The sequence below is a fragment of the Cyprinodon tularosa genome, unplaced genomic scaffold, assembly GCF_016077235.1.
Source record: "Cyprinodon tularosa strain WSP-4 unplaced genomic scaffold, ASM1607723v1 ctg140, whole genome shotgun sequence".
Classification (NCBI taxonomy): domain Eukaryota; kingdom Metazoa; phylum Chordata; class Actinopteri; order Cyprinodontiformes; family Cyprinodontidae; genus Cyprinodon; species Cyprinodon tularosa.
In genome coordinates this window covers 398,389-421,625 of record NW_024038221.1, presented here as the reverse complement: position 1 = coordinate 421,625, position 23,237 = coordinate 398,389, and the positions used below count along the sequence as shown (strand labels likewise).

Here is a 23,237-nt window from a genome sequence, read left to right as displayed (position 1 = left end):
AGAAAAGCTCATCATAAGACAAGAATTTGCATTGTACAGGAAAACAGCACCAGACAGATTATCAGGACTTTGCACACAAGGATATTTTTTTTTCCTCCACAGAGGAACACAAATGCTGCCAGTGTCACCGGGTCACATTTTTTCCGGTTCCTGGTTAATGGGCTGTAGAGATGGTTAGCACGTACGATTAGTTTTAATCTTCCACATTTGACTGGGAGAGAAAAGGCATTGAATGTATTTCAACACGTCGACCAGGCTTGCATGCATGCCTGAAAATGATGCAAACTTTACATTTTCTTTTTACTTGTATTCAGAGAGGCTTTGAATTCCCCAACAAGAACAACCAGAAAGAAAGCAAACTAATTCAAGTAGAATACTTTATTTAGCTCTCTGGCTCAAAGTGTTTAACAAACTTATTGGTGATTTATGAAGTCAATTTATCAAACAAAAGTGTTTATTTATGAAGAAAAGAAAAACCCTCAGAATATTCTTTAGTGTTTATCACGTAACAAAAGATACACTGAGGTACTGAGTACTTCGTGTTAGCTGTAGATTAATTTGTAGTTATTGCACAATAAATGAACTTCAATTATTTAATGACTGAATTAAGAAAAAATGAGTGGAAATGCTTTAAGGAACCGTTGCAACATTAATATATATATACAGCAGTGCTTCTAAATGCAGGTAAAACAGAAATAATAAATTTCATACACTAAATGTGTCTCAGTCTATATTACATTTTCCCGACTCTAACTCAAGTGTTTGTTTCATGCTGCTGTTCATAAATAGAAGCCAACAATATTCCATTTAGGAAGAGATCACAGGACATTGTGCTTTGTGCTGTACAGTGTGATACAAGCCTTTGATTTATGATGGCTAAAAAGAAAGAAATGGCTCTAATGTAATTCAATTTAACTTTGTGTTGAATTGTGTAGAGCCGCCTTCAATGAGTGCAGCTTTTTTCTTCATTTGTTTCGGAGGATAATCTAGTTTAAGGAAACCTTCTGTCCAAGGAAACCTTAAAAGTTACTCTTGATCTTTTAGTAGCTCCTAAGCTTTAAATGCTCTAGGTGGTTCTTAAACTGTGGTGCAAACATATTTGTTCATCCTTATTTAGTAAATACCAAGTTTTAACAATTACCTCCACGCTAACATATTCTAAAACAGTGATGCAGCTTGGATTTGTCCAATTTGTTTTCCTTGGCCAAAAAATTGAAAAACAATTCGTACTGAATGTAAACCAGTGGCGCTAAATGCAATATTTTTGTATTATGTCACAACAAGTAATTTTTAATGAGAAGTTTATATCTTTAAGTGCGATGTAGAAAACATTCCAAACATCCTAAAGGCAAAACTCCAACATGGCTGCCATGGATTTAAACATTTAAATGAGGGGCAGAAAACTTTTTTACTTCAGACAAGGAAAACTGTAATGTTTAAGGAGTTGATCTAAGGCAAAATATATGGTCAGTGATCTAGATCAGTGGTTTCTAAAGCCTGGGTCGGTTTCACAAATAAGCCATCTTAGAAAAATGATCACGATAAAGCATATTTTATGCGTTTATTGCTAGATGATAACAAAAACGTTATTTAAGCAGTTATTGCCCTGGCCCGTTTGGAAAATTGGATTAAGTTATGAAACCAAACCCAACAATCATGTTTAATAAACCTGAAATATTCAAATTTTCAGTGTTAAAATCAGGTGTTTTTCTTAGCCATCATATTAATTTGTAATGGCATTATCAGATACTAATAAGTTTTTTTTTTCATACTTTACAAAGCTTTGAGTTTAAAATTATTAATGAGATTCACATCTTAGTTAACCATTTTTTTTCACTATTGCAATGTATGAGCTTTAAATGTAAGGCGGCCATATTGTAATCTGAGTACAGGTTATTCACTCTCATTGGAAGTTTTAACTTTTGGAACATTTTTCTTAAAAAAAAAAAAAAATAGTCTGCAACCAAACACACATTAGACTTTGACCAATAAGATAGTGCCATTGGATACAATTTAGTGTTTTTGTTTGTTAAATTAAAACAAATTAAGGACGTCAAGTCAAGCTGTGCCACTGTTTTAGTTTAGTACATTATGATTTACTATTTATAGAAGTGATGCTTATCATAGAAAGTCTAAAAAATATATGTTGTAGCCCTTATTTCTGGCACTACTGTGTAAAACTGTTGGTTTTGAAAGTTTGTGACCTAGTGATATTTATACAAATATCTCTTTAAAAGTACCCTTCATCAAAAACAAATAACAAAATAAACATATTGGGTCTCATTTATAACAACAAGAAAAACATATTTATATAATAATAATGAACTGTAGAGTTAATTTTCTGAGCCCCCATGAATATGTTGACGACAAAATAGATACTTAATATTATGAATTTAGATTCAGTAGATCAACACATAATGTTAAATAACTTTCCACAAATAATCCAGTGCTCTTATTGCCAGACCAAATCTGTTTTGTTTAGGATTAATGTTTCTGGGATGTGAAAACTGAGTCAGTAAACTACTGAATCCTAACACTGTCATGAATGCACTGCATGATGCCATGAATTTAAGCAATTAGAATCGTTATGAGAGAAGATTCGTTGAACCATCAAACCGGGCTTTCAAAGCAGCACAAAGTCTCCAGCTGTGGTGACGGTTCTGCGCGTGTCCCGAATGAAAGGCCATTCCCGCCTCTCCGTGTTCAGGCCGGCCGACAGGTCGTAATCTGCGCTGCGACCTTCCACGAAAGTGAACGCTGGGTATTTCTCCTTCAGTGAGGGCTGCAGCAACTGGGACAAAAACAGGGAAACAACTTTTAGATATAGTTTCAGTTTTTAGGATGAATTCTAAATTTTAATTGTATCCATTGCATAGAAAAAATGTGTAGGTTAAGGTCAAACTGAGAGACATAAGTAGAGAGGGTGCTTTGAAAACAGCTGTATTGACCGGATAACAGTTAAGTTAGATCCGTGGCTAAATGCTGCCACCTACTGGTCAAATAATGCGAGGCTGAACAAATATGTGCCACATGGGGAAATTACTGTATAGGTGATTCAAAATAAACCAAACCTGGAAAATTAGCAAGAGAATCCCTTCAACCGTTAAATGATATATAGGTTTTCAGGTCCTTACCTTGGACAGCTCCACCTTGATTCTCTCATATTCTTGAGAACTTCTAGAGTAGAAACCAATAGTGCAGCTGGGATCCAGTTTGCTGAAAGGAATCTTTTTTGGAGAGGGGCAATGAAAGGACTGAAAATAAAACAAAAACAATAAATAACAATATATATTTAAGTCCTGGGATACTCATCAACATGAAACAGCAATTATTTACTCTAGTACAAAGTTAACAATAAGTAAAAGGCAATTTTTATCATTTATTCTTAGTTCTTCCACTATTCAACCAATATTTACTGAATGGAATTTCACTGAATAGTAAATCATTCTCCCAGAGGGATATATTTCATATTTATTTATGCACCATTTTATGATTATAGCTCAATACTTATTAAAAAAAAACATCCAACATCGCAGAATATGAATGAAACAATAAAGGAAAATGAAAAAGCAAACATTGTATGGTCAATATAAACATGGGAAAAACAACTGAAGTGGTATTAGTCCCACAAAAGGAATCCACTAAAGGAGCTGGCTGCTCAGCAGCAAAAGGTGTGGTAAAAAAGAATAGGCAACAGGCATAACCACTGCATCCCTAAGAGTAAGAATTGAAGATAATAAGGAAATTTAGATGGAATGAACCACAGCGAAAGTCAGTGCTTCAGAGATATTACACACAGGAAATGGGCTACAACTCCCACATCACTCGAGTTAAGCCAATCCTGATCTAATGACAAGGTTAGATCAATCTCACATTAGCCAAGTAGAAAGAGGAATAGATTTTCAGAAGTGCTCCAAAGTCATCTTTTAAGTTAGACTTTGGTTTTGCATTTTATTGAGGGAACCGATGCCCTCCAGTCTGGAGGAAAGTGGAGAGGCACTAATTTCCTTAAGTGTACACTGTCTAGTTTCCAGTCAATGATGGTATGGAAAGTCTGTTGGTATACTGGTTTTAGAGATTTATAGTCTGGAAGATTGTCTTAGAGAGTCTTTGGAGCGTTGTTAGCTGAAGATGATCAGCAACAGGCCAAACAATGTAGAAGAGCAGAAGGCCAAAGTTAAAACATCCTAAGTTGTCTGAACACCTCAGTGGAGCCACAAACTCATCATCTCCATGCCAGGATGAGTATAGCAGTAGCTTTTGTCAAGCTGCTACTGGATATCATTTCAGAAGGCCACCATTTCTCTTCAAAGAAACCTTTTAAATTATTTTAAACAATATAAAAACTTTTCTGATGGTTCTGCATCTTATAAGCTAAAGCCATAATCAGCAGAAATAAACACTTTAAATGTATCGCTCTGGGTCTGATAAGTCTGGGGTTCCGACTAATCGATTGTTTTTTTTGTTAATAATCAAATAGCAAAAGGTCCATTAAAGAAGTTTTTTTATAGAATTAAACCAGGTGAAACTAAAACAGATGAATTTTTTTTTTATTTTTTTTTTTATCTCAATTGCAAAACATTTGTAGATTTCTTTTTTTGGGGTATAATTACTGCTCTAAGTAAATTGCTCTGTCAGCATGCTTTGGAGTCAGTGTGTGTGTTCGAATTCAGAGGCTGGATCCTCCAAGGACCTGGTCTATCTAGATTGGATCCTTCCAGGTCCATGAAAACAAGGAGTAGGGAAGAGTTCGGCTATGGATTCAAACAGGTCCAGCCTTCTCCGGCTGACAGTTGACAAATAAAGCAGACAAAGAAGGATGCAACTTCTCACTACTGTTTTGGATGCTAAATAAATTTTTGAGGAGCTTTAACAGCAGTACCGTCGTCACTAACATCAGATTTATAGGCCTCTACACAGCAGATATATTAGAATCGGTCCTTAAATGTCAGCCAAACCCATTCACACAGTGAAAAATAAAAACATTTCAATAAACCAAACATTATCCAAAACATTTGACTCAATAACCATTTAAAACAACTATTTTCATTAATTTCAGACTGAACTATTCACATACTTGTATTTTATTAAACTGCACTAACAATATTCATAATTTTTTGTCAACATTTCTCTTTTTCCTAAGAGCACAGAGCAGCCAGCTTGCTTGGACTCGCAATGAATCACGGAATACCCAAGGCTACGTAGGATATACACCGGACCCGTCCTTCAAAACGGGTACAAAGAAGGATCAATTTGTCTGCCACATAACGAGGAGTCTTCCAATCAGAACAGATCTTGGCGCCGTGCTATTATATAATCAGCCAGGATGAAGCTGCTGAATTCAAACTCAGCATCTATACTCCCATTAACAATTAATCGATTTCTAAATTAATGGATTATCATTTCAATAATCTATTAATCCAAATAATTGTTTCATACCTTGATAAATCTGTAACATGAGTCCCCTTTCTTCAAATAAAATAAAAGAAAGGTTCGATTTGTAATGCTTTGAATTTATAGGGATACATCGGTACAGTGCTTATATATCTTGAGATATTAAGTCTGCTAGCGAATGCGTTTGCAGTATTTCTCTAAGGTGGCAGCTTTGCTTGTCTGAGCAGCAAATAAATCAGGAAATACAGACTATGATTGGACTGAGCGCTGCTTTAATATTCACACCCTTAAGTGCTAACAGAAACTATTAAACCCACATTTACTGGATCCCTAAGTCAGCTCAACTGTGTAATTTTACGTTACCTGGAGAGGGAAATCGCTGGTGCTGACATTCACAAAAGACTGACAGTAATGAGGGTCCATGTAAATCAAGCTGTCATCTGCAAGGACAAAACAAAAGACAAGTTATTCAAAAACATCAGATTATTAAAGAGAAGGAGAGAAAAAAAAAACAGGCCTTTTCTCAATATCTATGCAGAGCAGCTCAAAGTCACCCGCCGGACCTACTGTTGGGGTTGTGTGAGCTAAATATGCTTTCAAGAAGGTTGTTGCTTTTTAATATCCACCAGGGTGGATTAAATTCTGCATAATCAGATGAGTTTGTACAAGCACATTTTTTATACCCTCGAGAAAAGAGGTTGTCGTTTAATTTTTGTGTGGGCGAATTACTTTTACAAACACGCAATTATATTCGACCGTTTTGCATATGATGAATGCAGTGCTGAGCTGAGCCCTGGCAGGGAGAATGTATTGCTTGTCATTTAGACATCATCCAACGCTGTATTTCATATGGGTAAAATGTAAATGCGTAAATATTGACTGCCAAGATGTACAACTGAAGGTTTCTCCTAGCTGCTGAAGGTGATGAAGAGTGGCTCACTTTGGGCGCCCCGGATGAAATTTAATGCATGCCGCCTATGGAAATCAATTATGGTTTACAACTTGGGAGGTTTACTTGTGATAAATGGACGAGGTTTTGATGGGTCAGAGAGAATAAAGTAAGCGCCGCTTCACTCGGTTTCATCTCCACTCCTCTTCGTTTTCCTCATACAAACATGAATTCATTAACTTACTTTGTCTCTACACATACAAAGGGTATATTATGCAAAAAATAAATTGTTATTCACACCAACCTCTATAGGAATAAGTATTCCTTGGTTTTCCATTATACTGGTACTAACCTTGAAATCCAACAAAGTAGCAGGCCTGCTTGGGCTTCCCACCAATGATTCCTATGCAGTACTCCAGACTCAGTATGCTCTATAAGCAGAGAAACACAAAGTGTGTCAGAGCTGAAATGACATTGTTTGTTTTTTTACGTAATAAAAGGCAAGTATCCATCCATTTTCTTCTGCTTAATCCTTGTCAGGGTTGCGGTGGACAGGTTGCACACCCTGGACATATCGCCAGTCTGTCACAGGGTAACACAGAGAAACACAAATACACACAACCATGCACACACACTCATACCCAAGTACAATTTAGAGAAGCTAATTAAGTCAAGTGTTTGGACTGTAGGAGGAAGCCTACAGGAGGACATGCAAACTCCATGCAGAAAGATCCCGGGCCTGGAATCGAACCCAGAACCCTCTTACTGCAAGGCAGCAGCACTACCCACTGCTACACGATGCAGCCGTGGATAAGATAAGCTCCTGCATCATCTTTTACTTGAACAACAGAAACTAAATTTATAAAACAACCTGTGGGTTGGCAGCTAACAACAAATAGCTTCTCTTCAGTTGGACTGGATCAGACTAATAATAGAAACTTAATATATTAAGAGTCCAAAATTAATATGATTAAATATAAATAACTTTTATCATTGTTATTTCTGCTGAATAAATGCACCTAAGAGCTAACAACTGATGCAAGCAACAACACTTCTTTTTCTATTTTGAAGTTGTTCCCAAGTGAACTAGACTCCAAGTTAACTAATTTTGACATCAGAGTCACAGAAAGCCCAAAAGGCTTTAGAGGATGTATTTAAAACAGAATTTTGAAAGACATTGTTCATTAGCCTACTAAAGAATACATCAGCTCATCTTTTTAAACATTCAACTTGCTTCTATCAATCAGTGGAACATTTTTGATTTCAAAAAGTTTGAAGCTTTTCTTAAAAGTTTGGATTAAAGTTCAGCGTGTAGATTCTTACGAGATTTAAAAGGTTTAAAATAACAGATAGTATGACGTTACAGAAACCAATTAAAAACTTGAAATCTTAACAGATCACAATCATAGTTGCTAATAAAATAAAAACTAAGATCCCTTATCATTCGGTCAGAAAGTATATGGGTTCTAAAGAGGGAGAATAGACTTTGAACCAGAGTCTGAAAAGGAAAGTTTCATTGCATTAACGTACTGTACTGTAATCTAAGAGCTTTGCACCTTTTTTTTTTCTATGCAAGTATTGGGGAAGAATTTTTTTTTTTTTTTTTATAACACATTCTTCAGAAAACGATGGAAATATTCAAATTTCGGATAATGTTCAAGTAAAAAATGACAGAATTTGTCTTTTTTTTCCTTTTTGTAATTTGCAATTGTTATTCCTTTCAGACCTGTGATTTGGATGTTGAATGCAGTTAACATTTAATCAAAATTATCTTTTTTCTGATTTTAGTTTTAAGTCTTGCCAACTCCACTGCCTCCAGTTTCTCAGGATTTGCTCCCTATGATACATTTATTTAGTAAAAAAAAAAAAAGTCCTGTTTCACATTGATGAGCTGTTAGATCACCTCTGCTACTAATTAGTGGAGTAACGATACACTCATCCATAGTAAAACATAAAGCAATTAACAATCCCATTAGATTGAAGCAAACTGAAAAAAATCTTTGTCATCTCTAAAAATTTAAGAATGACATACATTTTTATAATGAACTGGTAAAATCACAATGCAGTTGTGTTTTTGTCTCATATCCATATATACCACTGTGTTAGAAAAGCAGATATCACATCACTTCAACCGCACACATGCAAACCGAGCTGCAGCATTATATTGGAAAACATCGGCTCATCCTCCAAACAAACCGCTATAACACTATATTATGCTAAAGGTGGCAACTTAAAATTGTCCTGAAATGGTGTCAAATGGTCAGAGCTGTACAAACAGGAGATTCAATATCAGCCACAGTGGTTTGTCATCAATGAAATAAAACAAAATTATAAAAAACATACAATCTAATGATCAAATGCAAAGGGTTTTATACATAAAATACATTATCATTATTATTATTATTGTATTTAACTTGAGAAGTCTCAGGGATCTTGAAAAAAAATCCCAAATCAAAATAAAGTACAGAAACAAAAGTATGTCTCACCTTTACAAAGTCAAAATATTCTGGGTTTGTCCTTTCTCCACCCAGCCTCACAGGGACGAGGATGATGACGGCCCGGTCCTCCGGCAGTGTGGGCAGTGATGGTGGAGGCTTCTCTGGTGTCGCGTCAGAGGTTTCTCCTGCTCTTGGTGCTTTGTGGCAGTCCATGACATCAAAACTGTACACTAGACAGAAAAAAAAAAAATTAGTCGCTGTGTAGTGATAAAACGTGTATCATCCTTAAACAATAGAAACATGTGTATTAATTTAATTAATACACACATTCTGGAATGATTTGCCGCTGCATATTCCCCCAGGCAGTCTCTGGTGTTTAATACTCAAAGGATGTTGCTGTTGGTTGATTTTATATTTCCTCCTTTATTTTTTGTTTTTTATTTCCTTTTTTAGCATATTGCTTGTATTAATTCCAGTGCGTTGAATGGTGTTAGAATTCCTTCTTATGTGCAGCGCTCTGATCCTGTTGTCTGTTTTAAAGTGCCATATAAGTAAAGTTGGATTGGATCATTTATAAAGGTAAAAACAAAAAGAAAATCCTGAAATGCCCTTTTTACTGAAGCATTTTCTTACAGTTATTAAATAGTATAACCAATTTATAAATGCTGACTGACTTAAATGAATGAAAAAACTTTAATTTTTCCCCAGTGCGATTAACTATACACACTTACACTAGAAGCTACAGACACGCCAACAAACTGCCCTCTTCTGCTATTGAAAAGACAAACATAAATCATGGGATGAGATATCGAGGTTAGGAGGAGGTCTGGACGGCATGTTATAGATCTGAAATGGATGTGATTGTTTTTGGGAACAGACACAGACTCCTGTCCCCCGCTTTTAGCTTCTGGAGGCTTACAGAAGGAGAAGGATGGAGGCATAAAAGAGCAGGCGACTTGGGCGTCATGCCCAGTTTCCTGCACAATCAACAGCAGGATCATCTTTTATACCTGTGCAGTCCTGGGAAACGTAGGCAGTTATACCCGCCAAGCCAGGGTCCGTTGCTTCCTTGACAGCTTTCCTAAAACAAAAAGACAGGAAAAGGAGAAAGAACAGAGTAAGAAACAAGAGAAACTGCAGGTAAAAAGGCTTGTTTAAAAGGTTATGCTATAACATACGTTTAACTTAAAGAAAAGGGAATATTAATTTGGATTTGGGAAGATTTTGATACATTTTTGAAAACAATACACCTGGTTCTGGATTTATGAAACGTAAAAAAAAAAGGAGCCGGATTTGTTGTCGGACAAATGTATATTGGTTAAGATCAAATGCTAATGTTTTTTTTTTTTTTTTATGACCAGTATCATATTTTATTCCTCCACTTACATGATTGAAAATGACAATTATAACAAATGTTACATAAGTCTCAATTTAAACAAATATAAATATTTATTATCACATAACACTTGATGCTAGAAAAGCATTCAGAGAACACAAATTTCCACCAGGCAGCAAATTTTGCCCAAAATAGTGATCTACACCTATCGCTAATCACAATCTGGCAGTACCAATGTACAAAATTTAAATGACTTTTTCCTTGGCATGAGGTTGACCTCTGGTAAACAATTTCCAAAAAAAACCTGCTCATATGTTTTCACTTGATCCTGCTTAAAAAAAAAAAAAAACAAAGCAAAAAAAAAAAAAAAAAAAACAACAACAAAGCAAAAAAACAAAAAACAGAGCAATATTCCTAGCCTGGGTGCCAGTCCGAACTTAGTCCCGCCCACAAGGTTTGAGGTCGGGGAAGTTCGGTCTGGCTCTGCTCCATAGTAGCGCGAGTATTAAAGCCCACTGTCAGGCGATCCAATCAAATTGTCAGGGCGGGCTTTATACGATGATGGACAGATGATCAAGAGTAACTTTATCAACCACGTGACCAAAGCGCGCTTGGGTGACAACAACAATGGCTGCCGCTGGAGAGTTTGGGTGAGTAGATTCTGATATTAGGTCTGTTCTAGAAGATATCGACAGCAAATTAATTTTAAAAGAGGAACAGAGAAACGCGATCAAGTCTCATCTTCTTATTCTAGGCGTGAAACTGCACGCTTTGATTTTTGTGGACAACAACTATGCCTCGCTTAAGATACGTCACGCACCAGTGTTGGGAAAGTTCTCTTTCTACGTGAACTAGTTCAAAGTTCAGTTCACACATTTTAAAATGAACTAGTTCAGTTCATAGTTCACAATTCCAAAAAACGAACTAGTTCATAGTTCTTTTTTTTTTTTTTCATATATTGCTCAATTACACCATAGCCTACTGTAGAACCACAGACAGCAATTATTTTATCAGTTGTAACTCTGAAACTGTGCGTCAGATTTCATCTTCATATCCAGTTTTGAATCCTTATCCAACCAGGGTTTACATTAGCATTGAGGGGACAGCATTTCCCCATTGTTGCTTTAACGCTTTGTTGCTGTCCATTCACTTCACACTAGTAGCAGCTGCAGCTTTCACCCCTACAGTATATTCTCAAAAACATCAGGAAAAATGTGCTGCTTGAATGGTCTTTTTTATGAGTAATTATTAAAAGAAAAATAGGAAAGTAGTCTTTAAGGTGCAAATGTTTTTTTTTTTTTTTTTATAATTTTTTCCATTTGAAATTCCATTTCAATACATACTAAAAAGGAATACTGGAAAATTATACCAGGCAGGTTTAACAAACAAGTTACATGGATAGTAAAACCCTCAAGAACAGGGGTCTTCTTTTCCAGACCAAGGACCCCCAAACTGATGGCGAGATGGAGCAGGGACCCCCTATTTATATATATTGTATGAAATTGTGTCCTATAGTCACTCTATTACAGATGGAGTAATGTAAAGAAATTAATTTCTCCCTGGGATTATTAAAGTTTTTCTGATTCTGATTCCTGGTTGATGGGACAGGTGTTGTGAAGGAAACGGTGCCCAGCTTGAAAGAGCTCCTGTGTGTCGCTGAATGTGAGCATTGATGACTGAAAGACATCTTCTGCCTCCATTTATCTGTTTACTACAGTGTGTTGATTTCATGTTAATGTGTATTTTAAGACATTTCAATTAGTGGGGGAAAAAAATGCAGGGGGGGGGAATATAAAAATATCAACTAACCATGCAGACCCTCATGCAGTACCTCCGTAGACCCCCTAGGGGTCGCGGATCCCCTGTTGAAGACCTCCACTCAAGAAGATTTTACTAACACAAACTGAGGGACCAGGCTGAGGTAGGAATTTAAGGTTACTGAAGTGCGGATTTTTTTACTGAAAGCTCACCGACCACCTGGTCATAAACCTGTTTTAAGTGATCATACTGCTGCTTTGTCGCCTCCACGGTAGCCTACATGCTGCTATGGCTTCAACGCTGCATTTTGTTTTGATGACGCACGCGGTTGTAGGCTACGACGCTGAAAGCTGCTGTTGCCAGATTGGGTGTTTTTCCCGCTACATATTAAGGCCTGTTTACGGTGTGATTTAGCCGGGGTTTCGCCTGGAGGGCTTTATAGAAATCTGGCAACCTATTGAACGGAGTTGAACTGATAGAGCGTGTCGTTCACAGACGCCAGAATGAACGAGTTCACAAAAACGTTCATCAGGCAATAATGCAGTACGTTCAGTTCACGTTCGCCCAAAATATGAACGAGTTCATGAACTTTCGTTCAATGAACGCGTTCAGGCACAACACTGTCACGCACTCCGTTGCTCTTATTGGTTGTAGGTCTATCCAATTGAGTGCAGAGGCATTTTTTTTCCTGGTTCGTTCAAAACACGCCCCATAATCACAGCTCTATGGAGCAGTATCAGACTCATATTCTGACTAGAATTGAGTCGGACTACGTCAGGCTACAATATTCCCTTTTCCTGGTCTTTTTCTGGCTTTTGTCTTTAGTAAAGTACGCCAGGACTTCTTGAATCTGATGCAGAGGCTGTCAATACTCACTGCTGCCACCCTCTGGTTAAGATGGGTACTGCTTGTTCTACCAAATATCCCTATTTCACAATATTAGAGAATATTTTAAAACATTCCTGTATCTAGAATATAATGTGGATCATCACCAAAATTGTTCCTTGGCATGACGAACATCTCTGAAAAAATCATTAAAATACGTCCATAACTTTTGTTATTCTGTAGACAGACAGATTCTCCTAAAATCATAACCTCCTTGGCAGAGATAACTGACAATCAACAGCAAATGAAAGGAATGCCAAAGAATGTGTCTTACTTGATTTCAAGGTACGACTTCTAAATGCACTACTGAATCGGTGAACACATGCACACAATCAGCCGATACCGATACAAGAAAAGAAAATGCTAATCAAAAATATCAGCCGGCTGATGTAACGGTCTCTCTTAAGTCTTGATTTTATTTTCTAATGAAAATATTATTCAACAGTTAGATTTATAAAATGCATTTTTTTATTTTAGGTTTCAATTGAAATATTTAAATTTAAAAAATGGTTTTATACTCTTATGCCATGCATCATATTGCTGGAGAAAACTCAAGATTTTTACAACATTTAATCAAAAGTCAATTAAACTGTATGAATGTTAAAATAGAACATTTTTGCACTTCTAAAATGGAAGCCATTTAAAAGCTACTTATAGAAAATTATAGCCTGTGCTTCGTACAGTGTTTGAATTTGAATTATGCTTTCCAATATGAAAGATTTGTTCTGTGTTCTGACTATAAAATAAATATAAACAAATGAAGATCGGAAGGAATGGTAAAAAAGTGGGAATCAAAATTCCTTAATTAGTTCGGAGTGAATATATGAAAACAAAAAAAAGAAAATTATACCAAAACAATTATGAATGCATAGAAGTTAATATGCTGACAGACATTGAAAAAAGGTGGACCTATCCTTTACGGATTAAACTTAAAGAATAAGTATAACAGTGAAAATACCACCATATTTGTTGGATTTAATTTTGTCCTTCCCAGTAAATATTCTTCAAAACCAGTTCTGTAAATTGGGATAAATTTATATCGAGATTTATTTTATGGGAAGAAAAACAACCAAGAATAATGTATACTACATTACAACTTCCAAAAAGAAATAGTAGGAATAGTTCTTTTAAATTTTAAGGAGTACTTTAAAGATGCCCAAATACGTCACTTATAGTACTGGTTAAAATACCAATACAAACAAATATTGGGGAGAAAGAAATTCTAGAAAATATGTTTTAAATTGAGGCTTCTTTGTCTAAAACATAAATAACGAAAAGATTTACATCTAGTAATATAAAGCAAAAAAAATTTAAACTTTTAGGCAAGTATTCAACATTAATTTAAAAAACACAAACGCTTTTTATTGGTATAATGTAATATTATCATCTTAATGTCATTTTTATCAGCTTTTACCAGATAATATAAAGGGTTTGAAATATCATAAAGGGTGAAATATGTCTGTATAATGTGTTTGACTTTGTAGATTTTGTTACTGAAATAAAATAACTGCTTAATCACGATCGAATTTATTGAATCCTTACTTAAAGATGTGTGCCACCACAGCCGGACCGTACCAGTCCCCTGCCTGTTTTCCCATCGTCAATCCTAAGTGAACCAGTCTGTGCAGCCCCAGCGGAGCTGAGGAGCCCTCCCCAAACCAGGACACCAGGTTTCGGTGGTACATCTCCTTTAAATGTGCATCTGCTTCCTCTGCCGATCCAGATGCCTGGGCTTGAGGCACAAAAGTGGGTCCGCTCTCAGAACTCTTTGGAGTCCCTTGCAGTGAAGCCTCCAGGGTGGCGACGAGACGCTTGGCAGCTGTGGTGGTGCGTGTCTCTGCATCTAAAGGCTGCAGTGTCAGCGCCTCCGACCAAGTCCAGTCTGCAGAAAAATATATAGGGTTGGGTCAGATGACTCCAAAAGGTAGCTGGTTACTGGGTTAAAATAATTAGTTCAAGTAAAAAGAAGGAAAATACCGGAGGCGCTCATATTATTTTTAAAAATACAAATTGCATTTTGTTTTGCCAAAAATCTATACTAAGCCTTATCAGTTTAATTTTATTATGTAAAAAAAAAAAAAAAAAAGGAAAAATACTAACCTGCACCTTAAATAAATGCACTTTAAACGGTGGGTATATTTTTTATTATAGAGTCCCATCTTTATACAGTAAAAATAGTCTGGGGGTAAAACTTTCATGATCCTAACTGATAAAGCAGGCAGGCAGTATAAAAGCTGGCATTTAGAGGAGCTACACCTAAACCTCACATTAGTGGGAAAAACAAAAAACATCTTAACATGACAGCATGGATTAGATGGATCAAAAATAGAGGGAAATCTCACTTTCATTTCCATTTAAGCATTTGTTCTAATTTCATAGTCATAAATATTCATTCTACAGGCACCAATAAACCTAATCATTACACACTACTAACCTCAGTTTTAGAGGGTTTTAAATACAAACTCATACGGGTCTTAATTCAGTTCATTTCAGAAACAGCCATAACTTGGCTCAATTATCAGTTTGAGTGTGTATTTCATTTTTACACTATCTTAGCCTTACAAACAGGGTGGGAACGGACTCTGGAGGCAGAGTGGATGGAAGAAGCCAAAGTAATAAAAAATAAACCTAGAATAAAGTCAAAAGCAGTAAGAAAATGACCTTGTTTCAAAGTGAATCAAATTCAAAATTAATCCATAAATTTCCTAAAGTGGACTTTTGTGTCTTTATAGGGAAATATTTCACTGGTGACAGATTTTTGACGATCTTGAAAAAGTTTTTAAATTACCCCATTAGCCTGAGACTTAAGAAATCATGTGGACAAAGTATTTTACACAAGTGGTTTCCCAGTTAGACTGATTTAACATGAACTAGGATTAAATCCCTTTCACCCTTTATCCCGCTATTCAATTTCTATATTCATTGACACCCAATTTTTAGATGGGTTAAATTATCCCTTTGAGACACAGAATATTCCTTGGAGAAGCTTATAACAGCAGCTCTGTGATATATAAAATGTAAACAACCATGCCTTAATATGCAGGTTAAAATAGGTTTGTGGTCAAATTGTTTCTGGTAGTTCAGGTTGAATCAGAGTGCCTTTATTATTTCATTATTGATTATTTTTCATTGTAAATTGTGGTGCTATCAGCTATAAAACTTTGAACTAAAAGTTTTACTCCAAACCAACTGAAAGTTGGTTTGGAGTAAAACCTAATTTTGCTTTCAATCTGCTCATCTTTAACTGATAAGGAAATTTAGTATGATGAGTAGGAAGCATGCAAAAATGGAAAAAACAATAGAAACATTTATTTTAAAAACAAAGTATATAAAAAGTTATTATACAAATGGTAAATGGCCTGCAGAAAGAGTTTTTATTTTTCACTATAGTGTAAAAATGTAAATGCATCAAAGTGTTATTTGCAAAGACATTTTACAAAGAGATTCAGAGTTTTCTATTCCAACTCTCTCACTTAAATTTAAAGACTTAATTATGGTGCCTATAAAAATAGGTCATCCTGTAAGGGCTAAAATTGCAATTTGCTTAACCCTTCAGGTAGTTTACAAAAACACCTAATGTATTCTACCTCAACTAAAAACAATGGGGCCTAAAAATTAGCTTTAAGAGGTGAAATGTGTTTATCCTAGCTCCAGCTTTCAGTATGAGGTTGACACTACTATAACAAGTCCTGTTTCTGTTTACACTACAGAAAACATGAATAGCAGGCAGTTGCTTCACATTGTTCTGTATATTTTGAAGAACACAATTTAGCTTCTTGGTTATTTTTGTGTCACAAAAATTAATCAAATTAACTGTTGGTTGAAACAGATGAGAATGTAAATGTAGACATCAATCAGTGTGCTTTCCTAATTAAAAAAAAAAATATTATTTAATAGAAAAAAAACAGAGGTGTCAAACAAGTAAAATTTAATTTACTAAAGGAGTGCTTTCCAAGTCGGGGGAGAGCTCCCCCTAGAGGGGCTTAGTGTCATTGCAGAAGTTAACTAAATAAATGACCAATTTTGTTACATAGTAAAACAAAATCTAAACTTGAAATATTTACACTTCAAAGGAGTTTATCTGTGAGATTTTGTTTATTTTATCGCATTATATTTTACTGTAGTGTAGTAGAACTTTTTGTTTAACTGTCAAGATTGATATGAAGGGGCTGAGAAGACATAATTTTAAATCAAAGACCCACCCAAGAAAGCTTTGGGATCCACTATACAATAGAAAGGCATGCTAATACATGGCTTAAAAATCACATCTTTACAGTGACTGTGTCATAATGTCATACATTCGCTAGTTTATCACCTAAAACAGTGAAAGCAACCAATACAAGCTAAATTGTGTTGCTTTAAAAAATGATAAAATTGAATTCCTCTGCTTACCTCTGCCTAACAAGTGCAGAACTAGAGCTTGGGCCAGCATCATCTGTCCAGCCCTGAGCATGCAGCCCCAGCCACAGTCCGAGGTCAGCGTGCTGCCTGGCAGTGGAGGGAAATCTTCCCGGTACGTCAGCCATACACGAGATGCAAAGTCCCTTCTGAAAGCCTCAACGTTCCCCATAACAAAGTCCTCATCAGAGCCTTCATGGCAGTCTTTAGAGGGACAGTCTTCATCTGGGGGAAGAAAAAAAATCATAAAAAGATCGTTTTTATGTTTTAAGCAGACCTTGTTACATTTATTCTCTTCCTTTTTAATAGAATAAATTCAAAAGGTCACAACTAGAGCTTTTTCATCAAAAAACAATTTTTCAAAAATAATACATCAACAGAAAGCCTAAAGTGCTGGAGAATAAAATGATCAGTGTTACTAAATAGACATCTATAGTATATAAATAATTGTTCTATAAATTTTAATGATTCTTTCCGTATGGACGTGGTGACACGGCTAGTTCGGTAGATTCACATAGAATACCTATAAATACAATCCCTATACAAACCCTATGAACTCCACGAAGTGAGATTGCCACTGCTCCGCTCTAACCTCATGCTACTAGAGCAGAGGTATCAAACAGCAGCACCGCTTAGAGAGAGAGGAGGGAAGATCGAAGTTGAAAGAGCTGAACTTTTCTATGAAACCGCGACACGGCAGCCAATCAGGGACTGGTTGTAGGTTAAGCTTTTTTACATAAATGGAATACAGAGAAAATATTGTTAAAAAGGGTAGAAATAAGGAATGCTCTGAAGAGGTCTTTAGGTGGCCATAAAAAAAAAAAAAAAGCCATTTCAATTTAGTCCTAGAAGCAGCGCCCTTCCTCATTTCCCCTCCAGCACAGAGCCCAGTCTGTCACTGCACCCTGCCCAGCATGGTGCTTTCTGAGGGGGTAGATTTACAAGGAAGCCCTGCAGATTCCAAACGTTTTCCAGATGCAGCTCTGGATGAACCTGGATGACTTTTTTTTTTTCCAGAGCTTTTGGGGCTTTTCCAAAAAATTATGGCCTCCTGAAGAAGACTCAAAAGGAACAATTTAGCGTTAGTCTGTGATTTTAAGTTTCTACCTTTGCTTTTATTGTAAAATGCCGACAGAATGACATGGGGTTGTCAAGGGGTAACGGCGGGTCCAAATAGAAAGGCCTAGGAGGCCGGTGATTTACTAAATATTAAACAATTAATCAAGCCACTAAATAAGGTAAACATGCCCACTGTTATATCTCATGCCAGCACAGGAATGACATGTTACTTTATGCAAAACTTAATATCAGGAAACAGCGCAGCACTGACGTCTGCTGGGAATCGCAGTAATCACGGCGGACACCGCACTGGTCTGAACGCACCATAAAGGCTGCAAAATATATAAATGTTTACTTTTGGTTAGGATGGTAAACTTTACATGAATGGATTCTGCACCAAAAAGGATTAGTAGCTAAAGTCACATGAGATTTTGCCAGATCCTAGTTGCTCTCTGACAGAACTGAGGAATGGCTTCTCCTTAGTGTCACAAATTTTAGATTTAAGGTTAAAAAAAAAAATGAAAAAAAGTGAAACAAAGATGAACGTTGGTCCAGCTATTGAGTGAGCTGAGTTTTTCGACTTTCCCTCTGGGCAGGGATTTAATGAAAAACCTGGCAACAAACGCAGGCAAATACAAATACGCCACCTAGTGGCCGGGAGGAGCTGAACTTTTATTCATTTCCTGCAAATTTTCACATTTAGTTTAAGGGCTTTTTTTTCTATGATTAAAGCTATGTTTCAATTGAAGTTAGGAAATGCAGTTTATTTGTTAGTTTGTACCTCATAGAAATCATGATATCGCTTTGATGATATTGTGTATCTTACCTTCTGCTTTAAAATGATAACACTTCCCCAAAAGAAACACTGGGGAGTTTCTACTGAATGAAGTTTTGGATTTGAGAGCCCAACCTAAAAAGAAAATAAATACATGGACAGCATATCAAAGCACGGTTGACTTACCCTGAAAAAGACTCTAAAATATTGTATTTACTCAACTGCCCTTTATTGTGTGGCTCAGTCTCATGATACCCGTTTTTCCATCTGACTTTGAACCCCCAAAATAACTTTATTATAGAGTTTTATGTGAAGAGTAGCAGGGCAAGAAAAGTTACAATTAACCTTAGCAAACAATCTTAACAATATGATGAAAAAATATATTGTCAGCAGTGACTCAACAGCAGCAGCCACACAGAGTTATATTTAGGTACCTCTTTTATGAAATGTCTTCCATTCATGGTGAAGCTGCAACAAAAGCCCAGCTGAAATTATCCCTTTCCTGTACTATTTGCTACATATGCTTCTCAAAAATAATAACTTGAAACATTTAGAAATTTTGTCACATTTGTGACCCCTTAATAGAATCCAGTGTGATCACCCTTCTTTTGAAGGGCAGCCATTTGAGACCTAAACTATGATAATTATTGGCAGAATCAGAAAATGTGTAAAGAGGGACTTTCTCCATCCAGTCTAACCAATCTTAAGCTATTTTCCAAATAAATTTGGGCAGGATAACTCTTAATATCCAAAGTTGGTAGAGACAGACTAGTACATGCAACAAGTGGTTCTGCAAAGTATTGATTCATAAGAGGTTTAACACAACAACACAAACAGTTCAACAAACCAACCAAATATTTAAACTCTTTTTTTTTTTTGCTCCCAAATAGATGTCAGAACCTGTTTCTTTAGATTTCAAGTGGGGGTTTGTTTGATGATCAATAGTTTTCTGTATTTTGTGCACTTTTTCAAACTTATTCTGGTCTAGAAAAGGTTAAACATTAGGAGGATATATTTAGTTTCCTTCAGCTGTGTTTGATTTCTGAAGAGTCCCATGTAGAAAAATCACACAGGATATCAATGTTGGATTTCCAGTGACACAATGATAAAAAAAAAAAAAAAGTTATTCTATCTTGATGATTATTTTAAAAGCTGTGAACATGGGAAAGTAAACAAATTTTTCTTTGTGTGTTTTTTATTATTATTGATATATCAAAATTAAACCAAAGCATCAGATGAAAACATCACTTTAAATATCACCTCCAAAAAAATTGTTGTCAAGGTACCTATTTGAGAGCATACTATACATTTTTCAGTCTGTTATTTTGAGGTAAAATTAGGGCTGCAACTAACGATTGTTTTGCTAATCGATTAATCTGTGGGGTCTATTTTTTTCGATGCATTGATTAATAATCGGATAGCGAAAAGTTCTTTAAAGAAGATTTTTTTTATACGAAATTAAACCAGGTGAAAATAAAACTCTGGGTAGAGCTTATTGATTGACAAAAACATTTTTTATCTTAAATGCAAAATGTTTGTATGTTTTTTTTTTTTTTTTACAATTTCTACATATACACATATATATATATATATACACATATATATATATATATATATATATATATATATATATATATATATATATATATATATATATAATTTGTATATAAAATATATATAATTTTACAGTCTCTATACTCCAGTTAACGATTAATTGATTACTAAATTAGTTGATAATTATTTCAGTAATCGATTCATCTGATTAATTGTTTCAGCCCTAAGTAAAATATTCACTTTATTTAATATAGTAAAAATGTAATATATAAACTTTCGGTTTATTGAAAATCTTAGGTAATACTTCAATGGAAGTTTAAAGCTATTAAAAATCAAATCTCAGACTCAGCAACACAAAGGTGCCTCAATGTTTATTAACTAATGATTAGTATAATTTGAAGTTATGTTAGCTTCAGATTCAGTAACTTATAAAGAAAACGCTTTATATAAAATAGTGCTTCACAATGGGAGGCAGTCAGCATCAAATCACTTACTGTACTTCACGTTGTTCCAAACTGACATAAACTTTGTCTTCAGTTTTTCCACCTCGTCGCTCCCTTTACTCTCCATTTGAAGCAGCTAGAGAAAGCACCCATTCCCACACAGCAACACCACCCTGACCTTAATGCAAGAGAAAATATTCACACATTTAGCCACTACAGCGCGTTACTTTGAAGAACTACAGACATTGACAGCTTGCAGTGCACGAATCGCTACCTCAACACGTCATCAATACAATGCCGTTTTCCCGTCACGGACGCGCTCCATTTCTCTCCAAGTTTAAACATAGCATGGTATCATAACACATGGAACACTGCCTTCTTAACCTGCTGAACAACTTTACGCTCTTCTGCGAGTAACTAATGTTTACGCTTTGAGGAAGTAATGTGGAGCAGTCATGTGATCTCGCGATTTTTCAGTCGAGAAGAGGGCGGGGGTTTGTTTGATTTGTATACCAAGATAGCCCAAACGCGCGGAGCTTAATCGCTTTTTTTTTTTCTAAATGGTTTTATTTCTTTCTTAAATTTCTTTTAAAACAAAACCCGACTCATATCCGGTTAAGTGGATTGGGGGTATTTTTCAGTTAAAATGTAACCAATTTAGTACCCAAATTTTTGTAAATATGTAGATATTCAATCATGATAGTTGAGTCTTATAAAAAATAATAAATATATATATATATATATATATATATATATATATATATATATATATATATATATATATACCTACTGTACGACCACATGCCTATAGCTCACTGACAAGAGGATAAATTACATTATGTGCACAAATATTAATATATGCCACGATGCTACTAGTCCCACATTTTTAAATAAAAATAAAACATCACAAAGTTTTAAATGATGTTGTGGAGAGTATTAATATATATTACCATCAGTTTACTTGAGTGATTTGATTTAAATGCAATCTCCACTGGTGCAAATATGAGTACTGGAGAGAGAAAAGTACAAAAACAAACTTTTAGTCATTTTTTGTATTTGAAATAATTCACAACCCACGAGAAGAAGTTCACTGACCATAAAAGGCTAGCACTTTATGGATGAAATAATACCACTAGATCCTCAAGTGGCTAAAAATAGGCACCAACAACCATACACCATGCTCTACTTCAATCAATCGGCTCTTTTTTATTATTGAAAACTTTAAAATGTAGAGGAGGCCAAGTTAATCCTTTGCCAAACCTCATATAAAGGAGAGACACACAATTAATGTGGCTTTATCGATTAGTGACCAAAACAACAAATCATAAACACCATAAATAATTTATAAAACCACTTTTCATAACTTTCATGAACCAAATAGTTTAAGTCACCCAGAAATATATAAAAGTGCCTATTTAATAAAACATAAACTTAATTTAAAGGAAAACATGAATGTCTGCATTGTGCTCAAATTCAAAATAACTAGATGTTCAGATATAAGGTTTTATTCTGAACCATTTAGTCTGTTCCATCAGAAGCCCCAAAAAAATCTCAATTAAACCAAATGGCCCAGAACTCTTTTCTGGATGTATAGCATTTCCATTTAAAAAAATAAATGAGAGAGGCACTAATTTAAAAAATGTCTTGGCTTTGTGGACATGCAACTTGTGTCTTTTTACACATTATATTTGAATATGCAAACATCCTGAGTTGACTTTGCAGCTTGGGTGTGGCAGCACAGACATGTATATACCTAGGTCAATTAACTATTTCTGAACAAATTAAAAATAAGGTTACACCTGCTGCATTGACTTTATTCAATGATTTTCTATGCAAGGACAGGATGCCTGGATAGCGGAACAGCACCTCTTGATTTATTTATTTATTAGGAGTATGCTGGTTTAATTTATTATTGGAAGTATCAGACTGTTTTATCTCTCATTTAGTAAAATGTTTCCTTAATAAATTTTTGTAAACTCACCTACACCATTATACATTTTATGTATATTTACAGTTTTTACTATAGAAATCGTTCTGCGCTTTCACTAAAGATTTAGTTTATTTCTTGTAAATATTAGCTTTTTAAAAAAACTTCTCAATTCCTTTTTCTCATTATAATCGTTTTTTTATTATTTTTCTTATCACAATAATAAGTTAAATTGTATTTGTTGCTATTATAATTTATTATCAGGTCAGTCACTGTTCCAGATACAAAAATTGAAAAAATAATAATAATAATAATAAAATAAAATGTTTTATTCGCTTTTTAACTGCATTTTCTCCAGAAAAAAAATATGTTAGTAACGTG

At 35.1% G+C, this 23,237-nt stretch overlaps 1 protein-coding gene across 2 annotated transcripts; it reads right to left on the bottom strand.

Moving 5' to 3' along the window:
* Window positions 1-1,414: 1,414 nt before the first annotated feature.
* Window positions 1,415-21,395, bottom strand: atg4c (autophagy related 4C, cysteine peptidase). 2 transcript variants are annotated; one of them, XM_038278366.1, is made up of 11 exons: window positions 21,194-21,395; window positions 20,981-21,146; window positions 18,984-19,067; window positions 17,093-17,323; window positions 14,243-14,582; window positions 9,732-9,802; window positions 8,770-8,951; window positions 6,636-6,714; window positions 5,758-5,834; window positions 3,135-3,254; window positions 1,415-2,791 (listed from the first exon to the last, which is right to left on the bottom strand). In XM_038278366.1, exons 2-11 carry the CDS (start codon window positions 21,054-21,056, stop codon window positions 2,624-2,626), a joined length of 1,428 nt encoding a protein of 475 aa, XP_038134294.1. In that variant the 5' UTR covers window positions 21,057-21,146; window positions 21,194-21,395; the 3' UTR covers window positions 1,415-2,623. The 2 variants fall into 2 exon arrangements, with proteins under 2 accessions (XP_038134294.1, XP_038134293.1); XM_038278365.1 differs by having other exon boundaries at window positions 20,981-21,107; window positions 21,204-21,395.
* Window positions 21,396-23,237: the final 1,842 nt, after the last annotated feature.

What these genes read in the sequence shown, in the direction of transcription:
- atg4c (XM_038278366.1), bottom strand. Translation starts at nt 21,056, where the DNA reads ATGGAGAGTAAAGGGAGCGACGAGGTGGAAAAACTGAAGACAAAGTTT. An exon ending in TTATCATTTTAAAGCAGAAG is followed by an intron (nt 17,324 to 18,983) that starts GTAAGATACACA and finishes TTCTTCCCCCAG; the next exon opens with ATGAAGACTGTCCCTCTAAA. An exon ending in TCTGCACTTGTTAGGCAGAG is followed by an intron (nt 14,583 to 17,092) that starts GTAAGCAGAGGA and finishes ATTTTTCTGCAG; the next exon opens with ACTGGACTTGGTCGGAGGCG.